Raw genomic sequence first — 20381 nt, forward strand, 5'->3', positions numbered from 1 at the left:
CTCAGCAGAGAGAAATACCTCTGCTCTTCCTGCTGGTTCCACTCAGTTCATTCCATCCAGGGCACTTTCCTTACTCTGCAGCGGATCCTAAGTGCTGAGACAGAGCATTCCTTTAGGAGAGATGCCTGACACTCTCTCCCTCCTAAATGCATTTCCCTGGTCTGCAAGGACCATTAGACAGTTATGTTTTGGCTGCCTGAGAAGAAAGAGCTCTTGGGGTAGTAGAGTCGCCGCTTTACCAGCACCCCACCATTTGGTTAAATCTCGAATTAATAGCAGCATATTGGGTGTGAACAGAAGAAGGAAACGGTCTTTATTTGCATGGTGAGTCTGTATGCCTCCTTCTAATTCTCTTGCGCCCATGCCGCCTCATACCTCCCTCTCTCCCTCGTTCTCTGTCCCTCCCTCCTTCTCTCCCTTTTTCTGCAAGACTCCTTTTCTGTTCCTTCTTTCTCAGACTCAAGAACTGGTTTAACCTGAGAACAGCCAGCTCATTTGCATCAGACACCGGCTGGAGAGGAAGAGGAGGAGGTGGTGGAGGAGAGAGATAAGAAGGGGTGTGTGTGTGTTGGAGGAGAGGAAAGAGGAAAGACAGAGGAGGAGGGGACGGAGAAAAGGAGGAGCTGATCGTGAAGCAGCCCAGGCCCGCAGCCCAGCAGCTCCAGCGTCTGCCAATGCCTCCTGCTCGTTAAATGCAGAACCCTTGCAGACCTGGGACTGCTCATGAGGCCACTGCGGAGCTGGAGAAAGAACCGAGGCATCACCCTGGGACTCTTCGCTCTCTGCCTGGCCGCAGCTCGCTGCCTGCAAAGTAAGCGCTTGGAGCTCCCTTCTGGGGAGGGAACTCTAGAGGGAAAGGACAGGTCAACTTCTCCGGCCAGTCCTGCATGTCGGGAGCTCGGGGCTACGCTGTTTTTTCTCCACTGATGGAGAGAGGACCGACGGGCTGGGAGGGCAGGGAAATAGTATGCCCCGAGACCTCCCGGTGGGGTGGTGCCAGGCTGCTGCCTCGGGCTGGGCAGGAAATGCATCTTCTGGCCTGGCCCTGGCAGCGGCTTCCGTTCAGAGTCCGCCGCTGGCCGCGAGGACCTAATGCACTTGGCTATTGCAGCCTGCCAGCTGCAGGGAGGGAGGCAGGCGGTTCGGCGGCCCGGGGCTTTTCGGTCATTGCAGGTTGTTTTCCCAGTGTCCATGCTTAGGAAGGAGATGGGCCATGGGGGTGTTCGCAGGTCCTTGCCAGAGGGCATCAACTCGTAGGCAGGACTGCACGTGGCTGGTGTGTTATCAGATCAGGAAGCTGGGAGCCACAGCCGCACTCCAGCTGGGACCACAATTCTCTTTTACAACTCCCCCAGTCCCCCCCCCCGCCCCCCCCCCCAACATCTTCTCTTCTATAAGTGCGTGCGTGTATGTGTGATGCTTGTTTGTTTTCTCTACTTATATTTACAAAACAAAAGCAAACAAAAACCTTGGAGAAATACCGGCTCTTGGTGTCCTCACTCTCCAGGACTGGGTGTCCGGCTCTTCACATACTCCTGGTTCAATCGTGAATCAGTTTCTACCATGGTACTTCCCACATATCGCTTAGCACAGTGCCTCGCACAAAGCAGGCACTTAAAAATGCTTATTAAATTGAATTGAATACAGAAGTAGGGGACTAGACCTGTGATTTCATTAGTATAGGGAATTCCCAGATGAGGCAATTCTCTCTAGTAATGTAAGTCACCAACTTCTCTTCAATTCATCGTCTTAGAGAGCTGCCTAGAGCCATAAAAGGTTCCTTTACTCGCCCCAAGGTCACTCAGCCGGTATGTATCAGGAGCACGACTTGTCTGTCACCTTTGCTCTAAGACAGGCTCACTGTTTGCTAACCACACTGCTCTTTCACTGACACATAGTAGGCATTTAATAAATGTTTCTTGAATTGAACCAATGACAAGGTTCCTTCCTTTCACTGATACCCCCCAGAAAAAGTATGAAACAATTGGGGTGGGGGGAGTGCAATCAGCCCTGTGGCCTGGGAGAGGAAGGGCTGCTGGTTTTGACATTTGGGTTTCCTTGGACAGAATTATTCAGCTGGGCTGTCTAACTAGACCAGGCTCCCTGGGTGATGGCTTCCAGATTTGTTTCCTCCTTCTTGGGACTGACTCTCCCTCCTCCCACTGAGGGAGGCTGTGATCCTGTTGGACCACAGAATCAGAGCTGGAAGGGATTTCTGAGATCATCTCCAGGGGACTTGAGGACCTAGGGGGCCACATGTGGCCTCGAGGCCACAGGTTCCCCCCCCACCATCAACCCATCTCTATTCTTCTACATATGAAGAAACCGTGACCGAGGGAGGTTAGTAGTAACCTCTCTTGTAATAGGTAGCAAATAAGAGAGTCTGGATCCGAATCCAGGTCCTCTAACTCCAAATCTACCTTTCTTTTTACTAGACCATAACTATGTTTGCCTTCTCTGCTCACTCACATTTGCTTTGTCAGGTGTATGCATTTATGTATGTATGTATGTGATATATATAAATATGTGTGTGTATGTGTGTATAGATATATACATATATATTTACACACAGATATAAATATATATACATATGTGCATATATATGTGTGTGTATATATATGTATGTGTGTGTATATACATATATACATGTGTGTGTGTGTGTGTGTGTGTGTATATATATATATATCAGACGTGATCAGAGGTGATCTGTCATTTGTTGGACTGACAGCAATTCTCAAGTCACTGGGGACCAATCAAGAGCTCTTTGTGTCATCATAGTAAGAACAATGTCCCTCGGCCAGGAGCTCAGCACATATACCCTTCCATGGGAGGTGCCCCAGTCCAGCAAATCCAGGGTTTCCCTGATCATCCTTGCTCCAAGGACAACAGTAAAGAGGGAATGGGAAGATGCATTTGGCTGGCACAGAGTAAGGGAAAATTGGCAGGCACAGAGTAAGGGAAAATTGCAAGCATGCCATGCTAGTTCTGATTGTTTTTTTAAACCCTGGAGACACTATCAACATATTCATCTAGACTAGAGTAATGGGCAAAGCCCAGTGCTTTGGTACTGTCTGAGGCAAAGCTGTGAAGCCCCTGCCTTTATTCACCCAGTAGTCCTTCCCTCTCTCTACCAGCCTACCTCACTTTTGGGGGGTGTCAGCTTTCTCTCTCCTATCCAAATTGACTGTCCACAGAAGATAAACTAGCAATCTCAGTGGATTCTAATTTTCTCAAGGGCAGAAACTGTTTCCTATTTGTATTTTGTGTGACTTAATTTAGTGCCTGGCATAGAAAAATGAAATTTTGTTGAATGAATGATGAATTTCTATGTGAATTAATGGATTACTTACCCAATAGGTACATTTTCAGCTTTATTTCTTCTTGTCATATCAAAGACCTGTGGGGTTGTAGGAAAATGTTGAAATTAGGGTCAGAAGAGGGAAAGGGAGCAATCTTTTATTAAGTATCTACCGTATGCTAGGCATTGAGCTAAGTGTTTTCTATGTATATACATATATTACATATATATATATAATCTCATTTGATCTCAAGACAAAGGCTGGCTTTGGCCACCTATTAGTACCATGTTTTGTTGTACTAGGATTTGTTGTGAAGTTTGGATTGAGGACCTAGAGGGCCACAAGTGGCCTCCAGGCTGCAGGTTCCCCACCCTTGTCTTCGACTTATCGGCTTTGTGGCCTTGGGCAAATATGTGCCTTAAGCAACTCCCTAAGGCTTAACCATTAGATAAGAGATCATTGAAGCAGATTTAGGCTGACTAAAAGGAACTTCCTAATCATTTGAGCCGGTCTAAAAACAGAATGCGTTTCCCCTGGAGATGGTGAGTTCATTAATTCAAGAAATATTTATTAATCATTAGGTACTATCACTAACCTTGGTCCTAGAAATACTAAGACAAAATCCAGAACAGTGCCTGCTCTCAAAAAGCTTATCTTCCATTGACTTGCTCCTCATATGAACAGTGGCTTGTGGTCTGACATGGCTTTGTTTTGGAGAGAGTTCCCCCTTACTCCCCAGAGTTCCCCACTCTGGCAGAATTGCTGAAATCACAGATTCCACTGGATCATTTTTGAACTCCAGAATCACCCAGTGAGGTAAATACTACAGTATTAGCTCTGTTTTACAGATGAGGAGCACTGAGGCTCAGGGCTTTTAAGTCCTTGTCCACAATCCTGTACTTAGTAAATGTCAGAAGGAGAGGTTGGATTTCAACTAGGGCTTCCTGACTCCAAGTCCAGCATTTTATTCTCAGTACCACACTGTCTTAATTCACTTAATGTTTCTAAGACTCCTCAGTTTCTTCCTCTGTAAAATGGAAGGGTTAATAATAATTAATGTTAATATTAATTAGCATTACCATGTTAATAATAATTGATGTTAACTAGTATTAATATATTAATAATAATAATTGATAATAAGGGTTATTGAGAGTCAGTTTGTCACTGTGATTCTCCACTGGACTTGGAATCATAAACACCTGGGTTAATTAACATCGAGCTTCTTATACTTCTTACTGTCTCTGTGATCAGGGCAAATTACCTAATGTCTCTGAGCCTCAGTTTCCTCATTTGAAAAACAGGGATAATAATAGCTGAGTACTTATCTGCTTCAAAAGATTGTTGTGAAATTCAAATGAGTGAATACACATAAAGCTCTGGCAACGTTAAAGCACGGTATAAACGTTAGTTATTATCGTTGTAGGATCAAATAACCCAATACACAGAAGCGCTGCTAAATTGTAAAGGGCTAAACCTAAGGAAGGCACAGTGACTAAGGGCAAAAGAATTTTAGGCATCAGTGAACGGGTTGGGGAAGTACCTTTGGGGAATGCATACTGGTTGACTTTTTTGATTCTCATACTGGTTGACTTTTTTTATTACTTTTGAGAATCAAAATAACCAGTGTAACTAACAGCCAAACTAAGACAGGGACAGAGTCAATTTGAGACAGGGGTCAGTTTGGGAAGGGTGGGCTCTGTTAGAAAGATTGCTCCAACCTGACTTTAGTTCCCCAAAGACAAATGCCCTGTGATTCAGTGAGTGATGACTTTCTGGTTCAGATTTCATCCCAAGCTGTAGCCTGGGGAAGCAGAAACCTGAAGTCAAGGCCACCAAGTGAGTCATAGCCCAACCCCAGGAGAGCAGAGCAGAGGCTGGGGCTGGGCCTTGGCCTGGGCGTGGACCTTGAGGGACGTACTGAGGGGCTGCAGCAACTGAGACCAGAACCATTTTTGGAGATCAGCTGGAGGAAGATGACTGAAAGGAGCAAAAAGTTTCTCAGGAACCTCTCCAAGAACACCTGGATCATAATGACAGCAACTGGATTCCCCAGCAACTCCACTGCCCACTTCCCATCAGACACCCACTTTGGGGTTATTCTTAGAGGTACCTTTCCCATTTGACAGGGGACCTAAGCTTTAAAGTAATAAAAGCATTGGAAACCAGGGTCCTGGAGACAAATTTGGCTTAGGCAATGCAGGCCCTTTCCTGGATATTGAGATTTTGCCCCTCCCCATTTATTTGGAACCCTGGGCCTTTAGTTTCACACAGGAAGTTGGGAGAGCAGGGAGAAGTGGGGCATAGGAGGGATGTGCTGGAGCCAGCTCAAGCAGATTGTTAAATTTTCACTGTGAGCATTTACACCTCAAATGGACAAATTACAATAATCAAGGCTTGATTTGTTGTTTTGTTGATTGTCTAGACTTTAAAAAGTGTTGGAGAAATGTCAATAATACAGATTACACTTAAAAGTGTATCCTTTTTGGAGAGCCGGCCGTTAAATATCTCAGTGCACCCCTTAGCAAAGGCTTTCCTAATTTGCTCCTCTGTATAAATGAGTGAATTGGACTTGCAGCTCTGAAATTTTATGAGCCTTGGAACTCCTCCCTGTCAGGGAAGAAGGCTATTAGACACAAAGATAGATGTTCCTTTCTCCTAATGGCTCTCAGTGCTGAAGTATAGCCTTGCCCATAAGAAATATAGGGAAGTGGAGTGATCTAAGTGGCCCTAGAAAGACCTTCACACTGCCTGGAATTCAACCAAATAGAAGTGTACTTATGTTAGCATGCACACACCCATGGGAGTGTTAAGGAGGAAGCTGTCAGTCATTTGCCCTTTAGTATGAATTTATTTACTGGGATTGCTTTCCCAATATATCTGTATGGAGGATTTTGATTAAGGGATCAGGAAAGAAGGGGAAGAATGATAGGTCAGTTTGGACCATGGGGCTCCTTGTCCCCTGCACAGTCCTCAGCTCAGGTCCAGCCTCGCCTCTGTTTTCCTTCTCCCTTTCCCAGGAAAATGGGCTTGGTTATGGGAGAGTATTTTTCACTGGCTGTAACAGAAGTGGGTGGTGTTGGCAGGCTCAAAGATGGAAAGAAAACTCATTTCTTCCCTCAATCTGATTTGCAAGAGTAGGTGGAAGGAAAAACCATGACTAGCTATTGCCATCTATTTTCCGCTGAACTGTACTTTCATCCGTATGTGTACAAAAAATAGGCAGCATAAAATAGTGGAAAGAATACTGGGTTTGGCATCAGAAAAATCTGGTTTAGGATTCGGGATCTGTCACTTGTATGACCTTGGGCAAGTAACATATCCTCTTGTTGCCTCCATTTCATCATCTACAATATAAGGGGGTTGGTCTATTAGATGATTGCTCAGGCCCCTTCACCTCTAAAAGCCTCTGGTCATAAGTGTCTTGTGTATCTTTCTAAAACACAGCTACCGTACTGCCAACCACAACCTTGATTTGGAGGCTGGCTTTGGGTCCTAAAAGATCCTTGTAGTATATTCCTTGAATCTAATGGAATTTTCTAATTGTGTCGTTGGAAATCATTTGGTCAGTTACAAAGTACTACATTTCCAGGGTTCATGGGAATGACAGTGAAGGGTTTTGAGCTATAACACACCCTAGCAGAGATGTTGGAGAGCTCTTCCCCCAGGAATAACCACCATCTGTTAAAGGTTGAGAATTGTAAGAAGGGAAGCAGCAAAAAGCATTCACAGAGGAGGATAGTAAAAGAGACCTGGGACAGAGTCAGGGGTAGCTGTAACAGGCTAGAGTCAATTGTTAAAATTTCAGTGTGAGCATTTACACCTTGAAAACTGGCAAACTCTACAAATCAGGGCTCTGCATGCAAAACCCTTCCTGATTCAAACTTCCTTTATATACTTCGGAGTACTTTTCACTTGTTTGACTTCATACCTAGATAATCTTCAAGCTTCAATGTCTGGTACTAATTATACTCCAGTGAAGAAGGCAGAGTATAGACACCAAACTCCCTTATAAGCACACAAGTTCACAAGGCTCAAATATAATAGATTATCATTTAAAGGTTAGAGGAAAACAAATAAGATCCATCTCTTATCCCACAGAAAATAGTACTCTGTCTCTCCCCTCCCCTACCACCTGCAAAAAAGCAGCCCTCCTCCAGGGACCTATATGGGCTAAGCTATTTAAAGTACTTCGATAGATATGGTTGCAGCAGGAAATAGCAAGGAACTGATCCTCTGCATTAGTATTCCCCTCTGCCATATCTGAGGCTATGAACGCAGAATTGTTGGTTGTTTGGGTTTTTTTTCTGAAGTTCTTGCTCGTAGCTGCTTTTAGAAGACAACCCTGTCCAGTGGTGTTCCGGTAAATGTTTAACAACTAGTTCTCTTAAAAAAAAAAAAAGCAGGATTTTTAAGTTAAATCTGCACCATTCATTTTTTCTCCATCACTTTCTTAATCACAATCAACAAAACAATAAATCAAGTCTACTCTTGACTCCATGCCTTTTTTATTATCCTCCTCTGTGAATGCTTTTTGCCATTTTCCTCCCTACAATTCTCAACCTTTAGCAGATGGTGGTTATTCCTGGGAGATGGGCTCTCCAGCATCTCTGCTAGGGTGTGTTACAGCTCAAAACCCTTCACTGTGGTTCCCGTGAACCCTGGTCTGTTGAGGTCTCCTAGCCATCTGTAGCCAGAATGGACTTTGTTTTCTTTGAATGACTCAGCTCGCCTCGTTGAGCTTCCCTGGACGCTGGGGCTTGCTCTTCCGGGGCAGGACCAGAGCTTCCTGTGTGATGAGTCATGGCGCTGGTTGAGGGGAGGTGTGTTAACGTGGTCTACGCTGGGGGAGGGGCCAAGTCAAGAACCAATCGGCCCTGGTCGTTCAGGCGGCGCTTGATGATGTCAAAAACTCTATAAGAGGGGAGAGGACAGCTTGAAGATCCTCCTTTCCTTTTCCGGTTGGAGCCAGAGACACCCATAGCTGAAGCTGAGCTTCCGGTAGCAGAGCTGACTAGAGGCTAGTGGGTAATCTTCTTACCGTAGAGGGGAAGCATGTATACGATTTTGCCTTATACCATCTCGCTTCTCTGTGGCCTTCTGATTACCCTTGTAAGGCGGACTTATTGGGCCTGGAAGCTTTTGATGAAAATATCAAAATGGGGACGCTGGTTTGTGGGCTTGTTATTGTGGAGTGTAAATACATGCTTTAGTTCTCCTGCCTTCTGCCTAGAGAATTCCTTATATCCTGCGGTTCCGGACCCTTTAGGCACATATGAGATTCTCTTTGAAATCATAAATTCTGCCTTCCTAATATATCATCTAGTGGAACTTTCTTACCTTGACTAATGATGATATATCACAGTTTGCACCCTCTTTCTCCCACTTGCATTCTCTATAGGTCTAGAGCCTCATCAATATACTCCAACCCTAGAGATCAGGCCAAACTATCCCTCAGTTCCCTGAGACATTTGGGTGGAACTATTCAAAATACCTGAGCCCTTCCTGAAATAGAAAGAGGGGACACATGCTCCAAACCTAGCAGTGCTGTGTACCTTCAGGGAAAGAGTTTTAATCCCGGTTCTGCATCAGATGTAGCAACTTATACATTGGCAGGGGGAATTCATTGTTTATTCATCATCCACTGTGAAGCTGCTCCATAAATGGAAATATTGTATAGTAAGAAGGCATTGGGCAACTAGGTGGTGCCGGGCTTGAATTCAGAAAGATTCATCTTCATGAGTTCAAATCCAGCCTCGGATACTTACTAACTGTGTGACCCTGGGCAAGTCACTTAACCCTGTTTGCCTCAATTCCTCACTTATAAAATGAGCTAAAGAAAAAAAACGGCAAACCACTACAGTAACTTTGCCAAGAAAACCCCAAATGGGGTCATGAAGACTGAAACCACTAAACAACAGCAACAAAGAAGGCACCACTGAATTGGCGTTCAGAAGACCTGAGTTGCAGTACTTTGGATAAATCCTTTCCCCCTTCTAGAATTCAGTTTCCTTCTCTATAAAATGAGGAGGTTGAACTTGGTGCTTTCTAAGGCCCCTTTCGTCTCTCAAATCCTGAATGTTTTAATTCTTGCCCTCCAAGTTTGGTAAGGGAAACAAAGTTCCTTTGCTTCCAATTGCCTCGTTGACGTTGTCGCTTTCACTTTCCAGTCTATAACTTTATCTAAACGCGATTACCAGATCGACCAATTTTTAGTCAAACTAGGTTGGAGTTTTTTTAGCTGTTTTACTCGTTTTGGGGGAGTTAGATTGACTGGTAGAGAGATTAAGATCATCCCTGCTTTGAAAGTCTTAGAGATTGGTGGTAGAAGATTTTAGATAATTTAATTTATATTCATAATGTCTTCTAAGTAAGAGTTTAACAGGCTTGAACTGAATTGAATGGAAAATTTATTATTTGAGAATCTTATTATAAGATTGCTAGAAATTTAGAAGAAATTCTCCTTCCCTGTCACCTACAGAATCAAATATAAAATCCTCTATTTGGCATTCAAAGCCCTTAATAACCTAGCCCTCCTCCCCTACCTTTGCAGTCTTCTTACACCTTACACTCCTCCCCCTCCACATATTCTTTGATCCAGTGACACTGGACTCCTTACTGTTCCTTGAAAAAGATACTCCATCTCTCAGCTCTAGACGTTTTCACTAGCTGTCTCCTACGCACTCTCCTTTCTCACCTCTGCCTCCTGGCTTCCCTGATTTCTCTCAAGTCCCAGCTGAAGTCCCACCTTCTACAAGAAACCTTTCTCAATCCCACTTAATTCTAGTGCCTTCATTCTGTTGATTATTTCTTATTTATTCTGTATATAGCTTGTTTGCATGTTGTCTCCTTCATTGACTTGTGAGTTCCTCAACGACAAGGACTGTCTTTTGCCTTTATATTCCCAGAGCTTAGCACAGTGCCTGACACATAGTAAGCACTTAATAAATGTTTATTGATTGAATTATAGAGTACCACTTTCTAGTTGTCGACCCATGGCCAGGCATATCACCACTCTGTGCCTTAGTTTACTTGTTTTTAGAATAGAAATAATAATTCCTACTCATGGAGAGATTGAGGCTGAAATAGGTGGTAGGTTTCGAAATCTTTGCATGGAACTGCATAGATCTGTCTATGCAGAAAATTGTTCACAATCTGTTCTTCTGACACACTCCCAGCCATAGTTAAAACAAGGAATAAATCAATTTTATTATTTGAAGGATGGGGAGTGAAGGAAGGGGAAAGAAATTGGCATTGCTTTGATCTTTACCACTGAAAATCTGTATGCTGAAACAGCCCTACTTTTAAGTTGGGATTTTAATGGAGTTACATCTTTTTCTGCCTTGAGAAACCAAGGGGAAAAGAAACGCTCTCAGAATTTGATGCAGTGATGACTACACTTCTAAATTCTATGTTTCACATTCTCTGAATGTAACAACACACTCTTTTCTATAGTGTCTTCATACTTCTCTTCAGTTCTTCCTGAGTAAGACTTTGAATGTGGTGAGTCCTTCTCATACCTTCTCCCACAGAAGACAAAGTTCATCACAAGTTCTCAGCTGAGCTAACTCCAGAGCTCATCCATCTTGTGAAATGGGAAGCCACCCTCAACTGAGTGCCCTCATCATGGGGTCTCCATTTAGAAGAGCATCAATTTGACCTTAGTCTATGGCCATCAAAACTGAATCTGACTATCTGGAAAGTTACACTGCTGGTGTGTGTCTGCATGGTTTTTTTTTTTTAGAATGCCATATATAGAACTTTGCACAGATATGATCCTCTAGGCAAGTTCCTCATTTGATAGCTACCTTGAGGTGGGGTCTTGGGATGCTCTGATTCAAGAGGCCCTTTGAAATCCCCCAAGTTCCTGAATTTCAATCAAGGGATATTTGGCTTCTAATAAGTACTTATTAATATTATATGTATATATATATACATATATATACACACACACATATATAAACTTAAGGAGACACATATGCATGTATGTATATGTATATATATATATATATATATATATATATATATATATATATATATACACATACACTCACATACATACATTTGTAAACTTAAAAGTGTGCCATGCATACATTTTCTCCCCCTTTTCTCCAGTCACATAGCTCTCTACTCTGTTTCAGGCCCTCATCAACTTTCATGAACTACTGAAACAGTCTCTTTGTCCCAAGTCTTTCCCCACTCCAATCCATCCTCTTTTCAGGTGTCAAAGTGATCTTCCTAAAGTACAAATCTGATCATGTCACTCTCCTATTCAATAAATTCTAGTGGTTCCATACACATACATAATATATACATATATATAAAATATACACATATAAACATGTCTGTACAAGTATAGGCTTGTAATTTTTATATGATATATAGCATATATTATAGGATATCTATGTCTATCTATACATGGGTGTTTACACATACATCTATATGATAGATAGATATAGATATTAGAATGAAGGTAATTTCAGAAGAAATGCACTAGCAGTGGGAGTGACCAGAAAAGGCTTCTTGCAGAAGGTGGCATTTGACCTGAGCCTTCGAGGAAACCAGAAGGCAGAGGTGAGGAGGGAGAACATTCCAGGAATGGAGTACAGGCAGTGCCAATGCCCATAGTTGGGGACTTTGAGTGCCCCGTAGGGAGGAAAAAGGAGGTCAGTGTAGCTGGATCATCGAGTTCATGGAGGGGATCAAAGTGTAAAAAGACTGGAAAGGTAGGAAGGAGCCAAGTCACGAAGGGCTTCAAATACCAAAGAGAATGTCTTATATTTGACTCTGGAGGTAATAGGGAGTTTATTGAATGGGTAAGGGGCGGTGGGGAGGGGGAAGGGGGGAGGTTGACTTGATCAGACTCGTGCTTTAGGAGAGTTAGTTCTCTACCTAGCTAGAGAAGATCCAGGAGAGAGAAGTATCACAAAAACCTAGAGAAGAGAGAATATCCAAGAGACAGTGATTGACAATACTGAAGGCTGCAGAGAGCTCAAGAAGATGAATACTGAGAAAAGACCATTAGATTTGGCAAATCAATAGATCATTAGTAGCTCTGGAGAGAGCAGTTTCACTTGATGAAGTTGGAAACCAGATTGTAGAGAATTTAGAAGAGAGTGAGAGAAGAGGGAGTACTATGGTTCTAAAAGCATATTTCATTTGTTTCACAATTTTGCTGAGGAATGGCCACGTCTAGATCTACATTATAAACTATAAATGTGGGCAAGAACTATGACTTATCTAAACTATGCATGGCCAGTAATTGCCCCCCACCACACACACACACACAACATGTACATATTAGGTACTGTTTGTCATTGAATCAATAAATTAATTAATCAATACTTCCCTGTCCTCTCCTGGACTAGTCCCCTAATCTGAGGACCCCACTGTCTCCAGCTAATGAGGAAAGGCTTTTGTCACTAAATTAGGTCACATTCAGCCAGAGAAATACACAAAGAAAGTAGCATTTCTACTGTACCCTTCTTAATTGAATAAAATTCACAGGGTTTCCCAGGAATGGAGCTCCTGCCTTCAATCTCACCTCTTCACTTAGCCTTCTGCCTTTCTTCCCACTCCTGCCCACACACTCTAAATGAACAGAGTAGAGGAAACTTTGCGTTCACCACATGAAGAACACACACCTTCTTTTCCCAGGAGCCCAGAGCCCAGGAAACAATGCACCCAGATATCATCAAGTTGAATGGTTTGGTAATGGCTGTGAATGTTTTGAATCACCATTGTAAAATCAGACCTGTACCATCTCTCTTACAACCACTGGGCTCAGTTTTCCATTAAAGTACTTGAAAAGTATGTTTTTTGAAAAATGATACCTACCTCATTTACAATCAGTTCATCTGTTGATAATAAGCATTTCATGGAGAGTCCTGGCTGGGAATTTCTGAGAAAGAAAGTTATTATTCTTTTCATACCATTACATTCATAAGTTACTTGAGAGTAAGTTCCTTGTTTTTTTACTTTCTTTGTGTCCCTAGCACTTAGTATTGTGCTTGGCACGTAGTAGGTGCTTAATAAATACTTTTTGACTGACACTCATTTAGTTACTATTGTGAGATGATTTATGTGGCTATCCCTAGGTCAATTTTTTCTGGAAAAAAAATAGTAGTAGGATTCTCATTAGTGCCAGTGTAGTGGGAAAAGTGATTCACTTGGAGTCGACAATCAATAAAAAGCATTTATTAAATTCCTATTACGTGTCAGGAACTATAATAGAAGCTAGGACTACAAAGGAAAAAATTATACCATTTCTGCCTTCAAAAAGCTTACATTCTATCAGGAGATAAATGTATGCATGTGTGTATACATTAATTATCTTGTATTACACATATACATAGTGTGCATAATATATATTATAATTTCATGTGTGTGTATATACATACCATTTACCTTGTGTAACATATTGTACATAACATACATAGCATATGATATATATTACATGTGTGTTGTATAAGGTAAATGGTATATGCATATACACATCAAATTATACCATATGTATGTGTATACAGATTACCTTGCATAACCTATATACTATATATGTGTATATGTATATACATGTATAACCTGTATGTATACATGCACAATTACATTGTAGAATGCGTATATTTATGTGTTAGACTATACATGTTACAATATAACATGTATGATATACAAGGCAATTTATCCATATATACACACACCCCAAATTATACCTTATATTTATTATTTCTGCCTTTTAAAATTTGTTTGCAATATGTCAGTACCAATTTTCGTAAAAGTTCCATATGGTGTTGACAAATGTGTATATTCCTTTGCAGTCCCATTTAGAAGACACCATAAATCTTTGAGTTCCAGTTTCTCTAGCAATTTGTTCAATTCTATATTCCCCCTTTTGTTTATCTTATTGTTAGAATTATCCAAAACTGGGAGAGGAACATTTAAATCTCTTCTCATTATTTTGTTGCCGTCGGTGTATTCTTATAGCTCATTATGCAAGAGTTAATAAGCATTTGTTAAGCATCTGTTATGTGCCAGGAACAGTTCCAAATGCTGGGGATACAAATGGTTGGTTGTTGTCCTTTGTTCTCAAAGAGAACCAGAATGACATTACTGTGTTAGAGTCAAGGTACAGTGTGTCCAACAGTGGCTGATCAGACCAGTATGAGCTTGGAATGCTCTACCACAAATAGTCCACGTGAACATTTGAGGTGGATTCTCTAAGTTTGTGCATCTCACATTCCTTTTGAGATATTTCACAGAGCACAGCACCTTCTCTGATGAGGGCACACCATTCTGAGCAGTCCTGTGTCAGTGTCTCCCATGTCATGTAATCAATTCCAAGGTTCTTAAGAGAGACTCTGAGGTGTCTTTGTTTCACTTTTTCTGACTACCATGTGAGCGTTTTCCTTGTGTGAATTCTCTGTAAAATAGTCTTTTAGACAACTGTACATTTGTCATTCAAACAGCATGGCCAGCCCATTGGAGTTGCACTCTCTGCAATAGAGCTTGAATGCTTGGCAGTCCTTGGCAATCCTGCCAGGTGATCTTCAGAATCTTCCTAAGACAATTCAAATGGAAGCAATTCAGACTCCTGGCATGGTGCTGGTAGACTGTCCAGGTTTCACAGGCACAACAATGAGGTCAGCGCAATGGCTCTGTAGACCTTCGGTTTGGTAGTCAGTCATTAATACCTCTTCTCCCCCAAACTTTCCTTGAGCTACTCAAGCAATGCATGCATCAACCTCATTATCTGTGTGTACATCCCTGGAAAGCATACTGCCAAGATAAGTGAACTTATCCACAGTATTCAAAACTTCCCCATTTGCTGTAATTGATGGTTCCGTGTATGGCTTGTATGCTGGGGGAGCACCTGTGCTTTCTTAGTGTCGATTGTTAGGTCAAAATTAGCACAAGAAGCAGACAATCAATCCATACTTTGTTGCATCTCAGCTTCAGAGACTGCATTGAGTGCACAATCGTCTGCAAACAAAAAATCATGCACCAACAATCCCTCCATTTTAGTCTTGGCTTGTAACCTTTTCAAGTTGAAAAATTTACTGATGGTATCAGTTCAATAGCTAACCTTGTTGTGTTTGTCCTCAGTGAAGGCATTTAACAGCATGGCTGAAAACATCATGCTAAAAAGCATGGGAACAAGCACCCAGCCTTGTTTCATTCCACCGGTGACTGGGAAAGCACCAGAACATTGTCCATTGTCCAGAATCTGTACAATCATGCCATCATGAAACTGACATACAGTACTGATGAACTTCTCCAGGCAGACAAATTTTGACATAATTTTCCATAAGCCCTAACGACTGGCAATATCGAAGGCCTTGATCAGATTGACAAACATGTTCAGACCTCTGTTCTGCTCCGGGCATTTCTCTTGGAGTTGTGGGGCAGTAAACACCATATTGACTGTTCCTTGGCCCTTTCTGAAGCTACACTGGCTCTCAGGTAGATGATCGTCTTCCAGGAGAAGGATCAGCCTATTAAGGAGGACTCTAGCAAGAACCATGCCAGCAATGACTAAGAGAGAGAGACCCTCCTGTGACTGTCACAGTTCAATCTATTTCCTTTACTTTTATAGAGATAGACAGTGAGGATGTCTTTGAACTCTTGGGGGATAACCTCTTGCTATATAACCCAGAAAATTTCAGTCAGTTGTAGTATGAGTAATGGACCCCCCCCCCCAACCTTGTAAATCTCAACTGGAATAGAATCAGCACCAGGTGCTTTGCCACAGGAGAGGAGGTTAATGACATTCAAAACCTCTTTTTCAGTTGGAAATTTGTCTAGAGAGGCATTGACTTCAACCTGAGGTAAACGGTCCATGGCGTCAGCATTGACTGATGATGGTCTGTTGAGAAGACTATGGAAGTGTTCAGCCCATCTCTCCAGGATCATATTCTTATCACTAATCAATGTGGCTCCATCACCAATGCGTAGTTGAGATACACTGTAGGTCTTTGGTCCGTAAATAGCCTTCAGGGCACCATAAAAGTGCTTTGGGTTATTACTATCAGCATAAAACTGAATTTCATCTGCCTTCCTACTGAGTCAAGAATCCTGCATCTCCCTAAGCTTCACTTGTATTTTGTTTTTGATGCCTTCTTAGAGATGGATGAACTATCCTGCTGGTAAATCCTGCTGAGTTCTTGTTTTCATTTAGCAACTTCTGAGTTTTCCCATCATTTGTCATCAAACCAATCCTGACGTTTGTGACTGTTCTGGCCCAGATGAGTAAATGCAGCGCTATACACCAAGTCTCTGAAAGCTGCCCACTCCTCTTCTGCTCCACTGTTGCCAAACATGTGTTGGCTCAACTTTCCCTCTAAGTTAACAACAAACTGTTCCTTCTCAGAGAAGAGCTCTAATCTGTTGATATTAAATGTTCTGAGAGTCATTTTGCCTTGGGGTCACTGCTTTTGTTCAATTCAAATATTTAGCTTGGAGAGGATAAGTCTGTGATCAGTCTAGCACTGTGTACCGCACATTGCCCTCCTCACTCTCACATCCTGTCTGTCTCTTCTTCTTACAGTGACATAGTCTATTAAATGCCAATGTTTGCTGCAAGGATGCATCCGTGAAGTTTTATCACATTTAGGTAAATGGAAGGTACGGTCGGTGATGAGAAGGTCATGAGATGCACAAGTCTTCAGTAGTAAATAACCAGTGCTGTTGGTGTTTGAAACTCCATTTCTGCCAAGGACCCCCCTGCCAAGTCTGGTAGTCTGAGCCTACTCTAGCATTAAAGTCACCCAGAATTAAAAGCTTATCCTCTTTTGGCTCATTGATCATAAGGGTCTCCAGGTCTTCACAAAATTTTTCTTTGAACTCATCAGGGTTTGTCATGGTGGGAACATAGGCACTGATGATGGTGGTGTGGCATTTTCACTCCTGAGTCTGATTTTCACTCCTTTTATTTGGCATACAAGCTTGTTGACTAGATTTGCTTTGATTGCAAAACCTACACCAGTTTCATGGCACTCCCCTTCACTGCAGCCACTCCAGAAAAATGTGTATGTAGCTCTGACCTCGGTAAGCTGGCCTTCATTTGCCAGCCTTGTTTGCTCAATGGTGCTATTTGGATGCAATACCTGCTGAATTCTCTTGCAACAAGAGCTATTCCTCTTTCACGTATACTGGATTTTATGTTGTTTATAAGTATGCACACATTCCACGTCCTGATGGTGAAGTCATCTTTGTAGAAGTTTTTGTGTATTTTTTTGTGTTTCAACTGCAGGATGGGATCTCCACTTGCCATGGTAAACAGGCCAGGATTGAGTAAGCAGACAATTTTTAGGTCACCTTTTCTAGCCCCTTCTTCACACCAGGAAGTGAGCGGCGCAGTCCTTAAAAAGCTGCTCAGACACCCAGGGGGCTGCCAAATAACAATGCTGTGAACGTTCACTGCAGTGAAAAGATTATGGCCTGGGCTGCCTGTGTGCAGGGTTGTGATTACAGCTACCAGTGTACCTGTACCTGCTGCTTCATCACATGCCTGTCTCCACAGGACTTTGAGATAGGTGAAAATGGCAAAATGGTATGGGTGGTGTCTTTTGATTCATGCATAAATTGGATTTAAGTGAGGCAGAGTTGTACAAAGTTGTTGGCCTCACTCTCTCTTGCAGAGCTGTCACAGTGCCTTGGCAGGACAGAGTTATAATGACTAGCGATGTCTCAAGATGCACTGGATGACCTTGGTGTTTTCAATGTTTAGCCAAGCTCTAAGTGCTCACAGTACCTGCTTCAGCTGCTGTCAGGGCCACTGGTACAAATTGTGCCTGTCCCCCCATTCCACCAGGGGAAGTCTTCACACACTTTGCAGTAGATACCGCCCTAACTCACTGATGGGTTTGAGACCCCTCAGTTACTCTCAACCTACAGGACCCTAAAGTTTATGAGGTGCTTTTGCTCAAAATAAACCCTGCAAATTAGGAAACACAAATGTCACTTCCCCTGCCCCATTGAGAAAACTGAGCTTCGGAGAAGTTAAGTGAACTGCCAACGAGGTGTCAGAGTCCAGAGTCCAATCCGTATCTCCTGGCTCCAGGTCCAATACTCTTCAGTAGACCATGCCAGTTAACCCTGGAGCTTGTGGATGGACTCTATTCACCTGCCCTTCCACAGAAATATCTATCTCTAGTTCCTTCCATTCAATCTGGCCGTACAGTAAAAAACCAGGGCATACATACTCAGTTGGTCACCTTGCCATCTAGCAGCCCATGCTCCTCTTCTCCCCGCCTGGATCAAAGGCCTTTCAGACAGAGCTCCAAAAACCAGACTCTCCCTAAGAGAGTTAATTCATTAAGTCTGGAACTTTGGGGAGGTATTGAGTTGGGGGCACAGGGAGAGTTGAACTGTACTGATTGGTGAATGAGTGAGTGGAAATTTACCCAATGCATTATATCACAGTTTCACATCCCAGCCTAGAAATCAGGTCCTCCCATCTTGTGATCTGCCCTATGACCATGCACACATTTCCCCACTCCCCCAATCCATGACTCAGTCTGGGAACAGTAATCTAAGCAAGCCCACCACAGCTAACAGAAAGGACCATGATGATCTGTTGCTCTGTGGCTCCCCTCACAATCCCGGTAACTCACCAGACTAAAATTTCCTTTCTGGCCACTACTCCCCTTATGTGTGTAATAAAAATGTAAGCTCCTTAAGGGAAGAGATTATGTCACTTTATATTGGTATCCCAGTGGCCTACACTGCACCTGGCTTTCTTTTCTGACACTGCCACCACTCTGGTGCAGGCCCTCATCACTTCACACCTTGGTTATTGCATTAGCCCACTGGTTGGTCTGCATGCCTCAAGTGTCTCCCCTTTCCAGTCCATCTTCCACTCATCTGTGAAAGTGATCTTCCTCTGACCATATCATCTCCCCAATCAGTCAACTTCACAGGCTTCCTGGGACTTCTAGGATCAAATATAAAATCCTCCAATTGTCATCCAAAGCCCTTTATGACTTGGTCCTCTCCAACCTTCTCATTATTCTTATACCTCTCCCCTCCCACCTACTCTGTGACCCAATGATCCTTCATAGATAGCCTCCTTGCTATTTCACAAATTTGACACATATCTCCCCACTCCAAGTGTTTTCCCTGGCTGTCCCCCATACCTGGAATGTTCTCCCTCCTCATTGCCCTCTCCTGGCTTCCTTCAAGTCTCATCTTCTGCAAGAAACTTTTCCCAGTCCTCCTTAATCTTAGGGCTTTCCTTCTGAGATGATTCCCATTTTATCTCACATATATCTTATCTGTACATAGTTGTCTCTCCTAGTAAACTGTTTACTTCTTGAGGGCAGAGACTGTCTTTTACATTTCTGTGTATCCCTAGCACTTAGCCCAGTACCTGGTACAAAATAGGTGTGTAATAAATGCTAGTTGACTTTCTGGCACACAGCGAGTGTTTAATAAGTGCACATAGTAGGCAGCAGCATGATACAGCGGGAAGTACAGTGGGTATGTGACCTTAGGTAAGTTATCTGAACCTTAGGTTTCTCTGAACCTCATTTTGCTTATCTGTCAAACGATGGAGTTGGAGTAGCAGGTCTCTGTGGTCCTTTCCTGTTCTAGATTGGACCATGGTCCTAATAAATGGTTTTTCTTTTTTTCATTCATTGATTCATTCATTGTAATACTTAGTTCCCTGTCCCCAAACTTAACCCCAACCACAAGGACTATTGGTTAGGGAGGAGGGAATTAGAGAGAGTTTCTTCCTTTTGATTCATGTAAACAGTTGAAAGAAGCTCTTGGCCCTGGGATTAACTAATTCCCAGCCATACCCTTGGGCCCTCCCTTCTGCCTACTGAGTATACTTGGCCTTGGCTGAGGTTCTCCCAGTCACACCCTCCCATGGCCCAGGTGGCTCTGGACATAAAGCCATATTCATCAACACGGGTGAGTCATAGCATTTCTCTCTGCAATGGGTGGAAATTGCAGAGGTAAACTTTGACTTAATTCAAGAACAACATTTTCTTATAATTAAAATTGTCTCAAATGGAATGGATTGACTCAGTAGATGCTAGTGACTTACACATTGAAAGAAGTTTCAAGTGAATGTTGAGTGATCAC

The 20381-nt window shown here is 42.7% G+C and overlaps 1 protein-coding gene across 1 annotated transcript in view; it reads left to right on the forward strand.

Annotated features, from left to right (window-relative positions):
- The first annotated feature begins 723 nt into the window (after nucleotides 1–723).
- The window catches only part of VSTM5 (V-set and transmembrane domain containing 5), a 31194-nt gene continuing 11536 nt past the window's right edge, over nucleotides 724–20381 (forward strand). Inside the window, exon 1 of the mRNA XM_036746837.1 lies at nucleotides 724–811. Within this exon, the coding sequence (XP_036602732.1) occupies nucleotides 724–811 (88 nt within the window). The remainder of the gene's footprint in view (nucleotides 812–20381) is intronic.

The sequence above is a fragment of the Trichosurus vulpecula genome, chromosome 2 (assembly GCF_011100635.1).
Source record: "Trichosurus vulpecula isolate mTriVul1 chromosome 2, mTriVul1.pri, whole genome shotgun sequence".
Lineage (NCBI taxonomy): Eukaryota > Metazoa > Chordata > Mammalia > Diprotodontia > Phalangeridae > Trichosurus > Trichosurus vulpecula.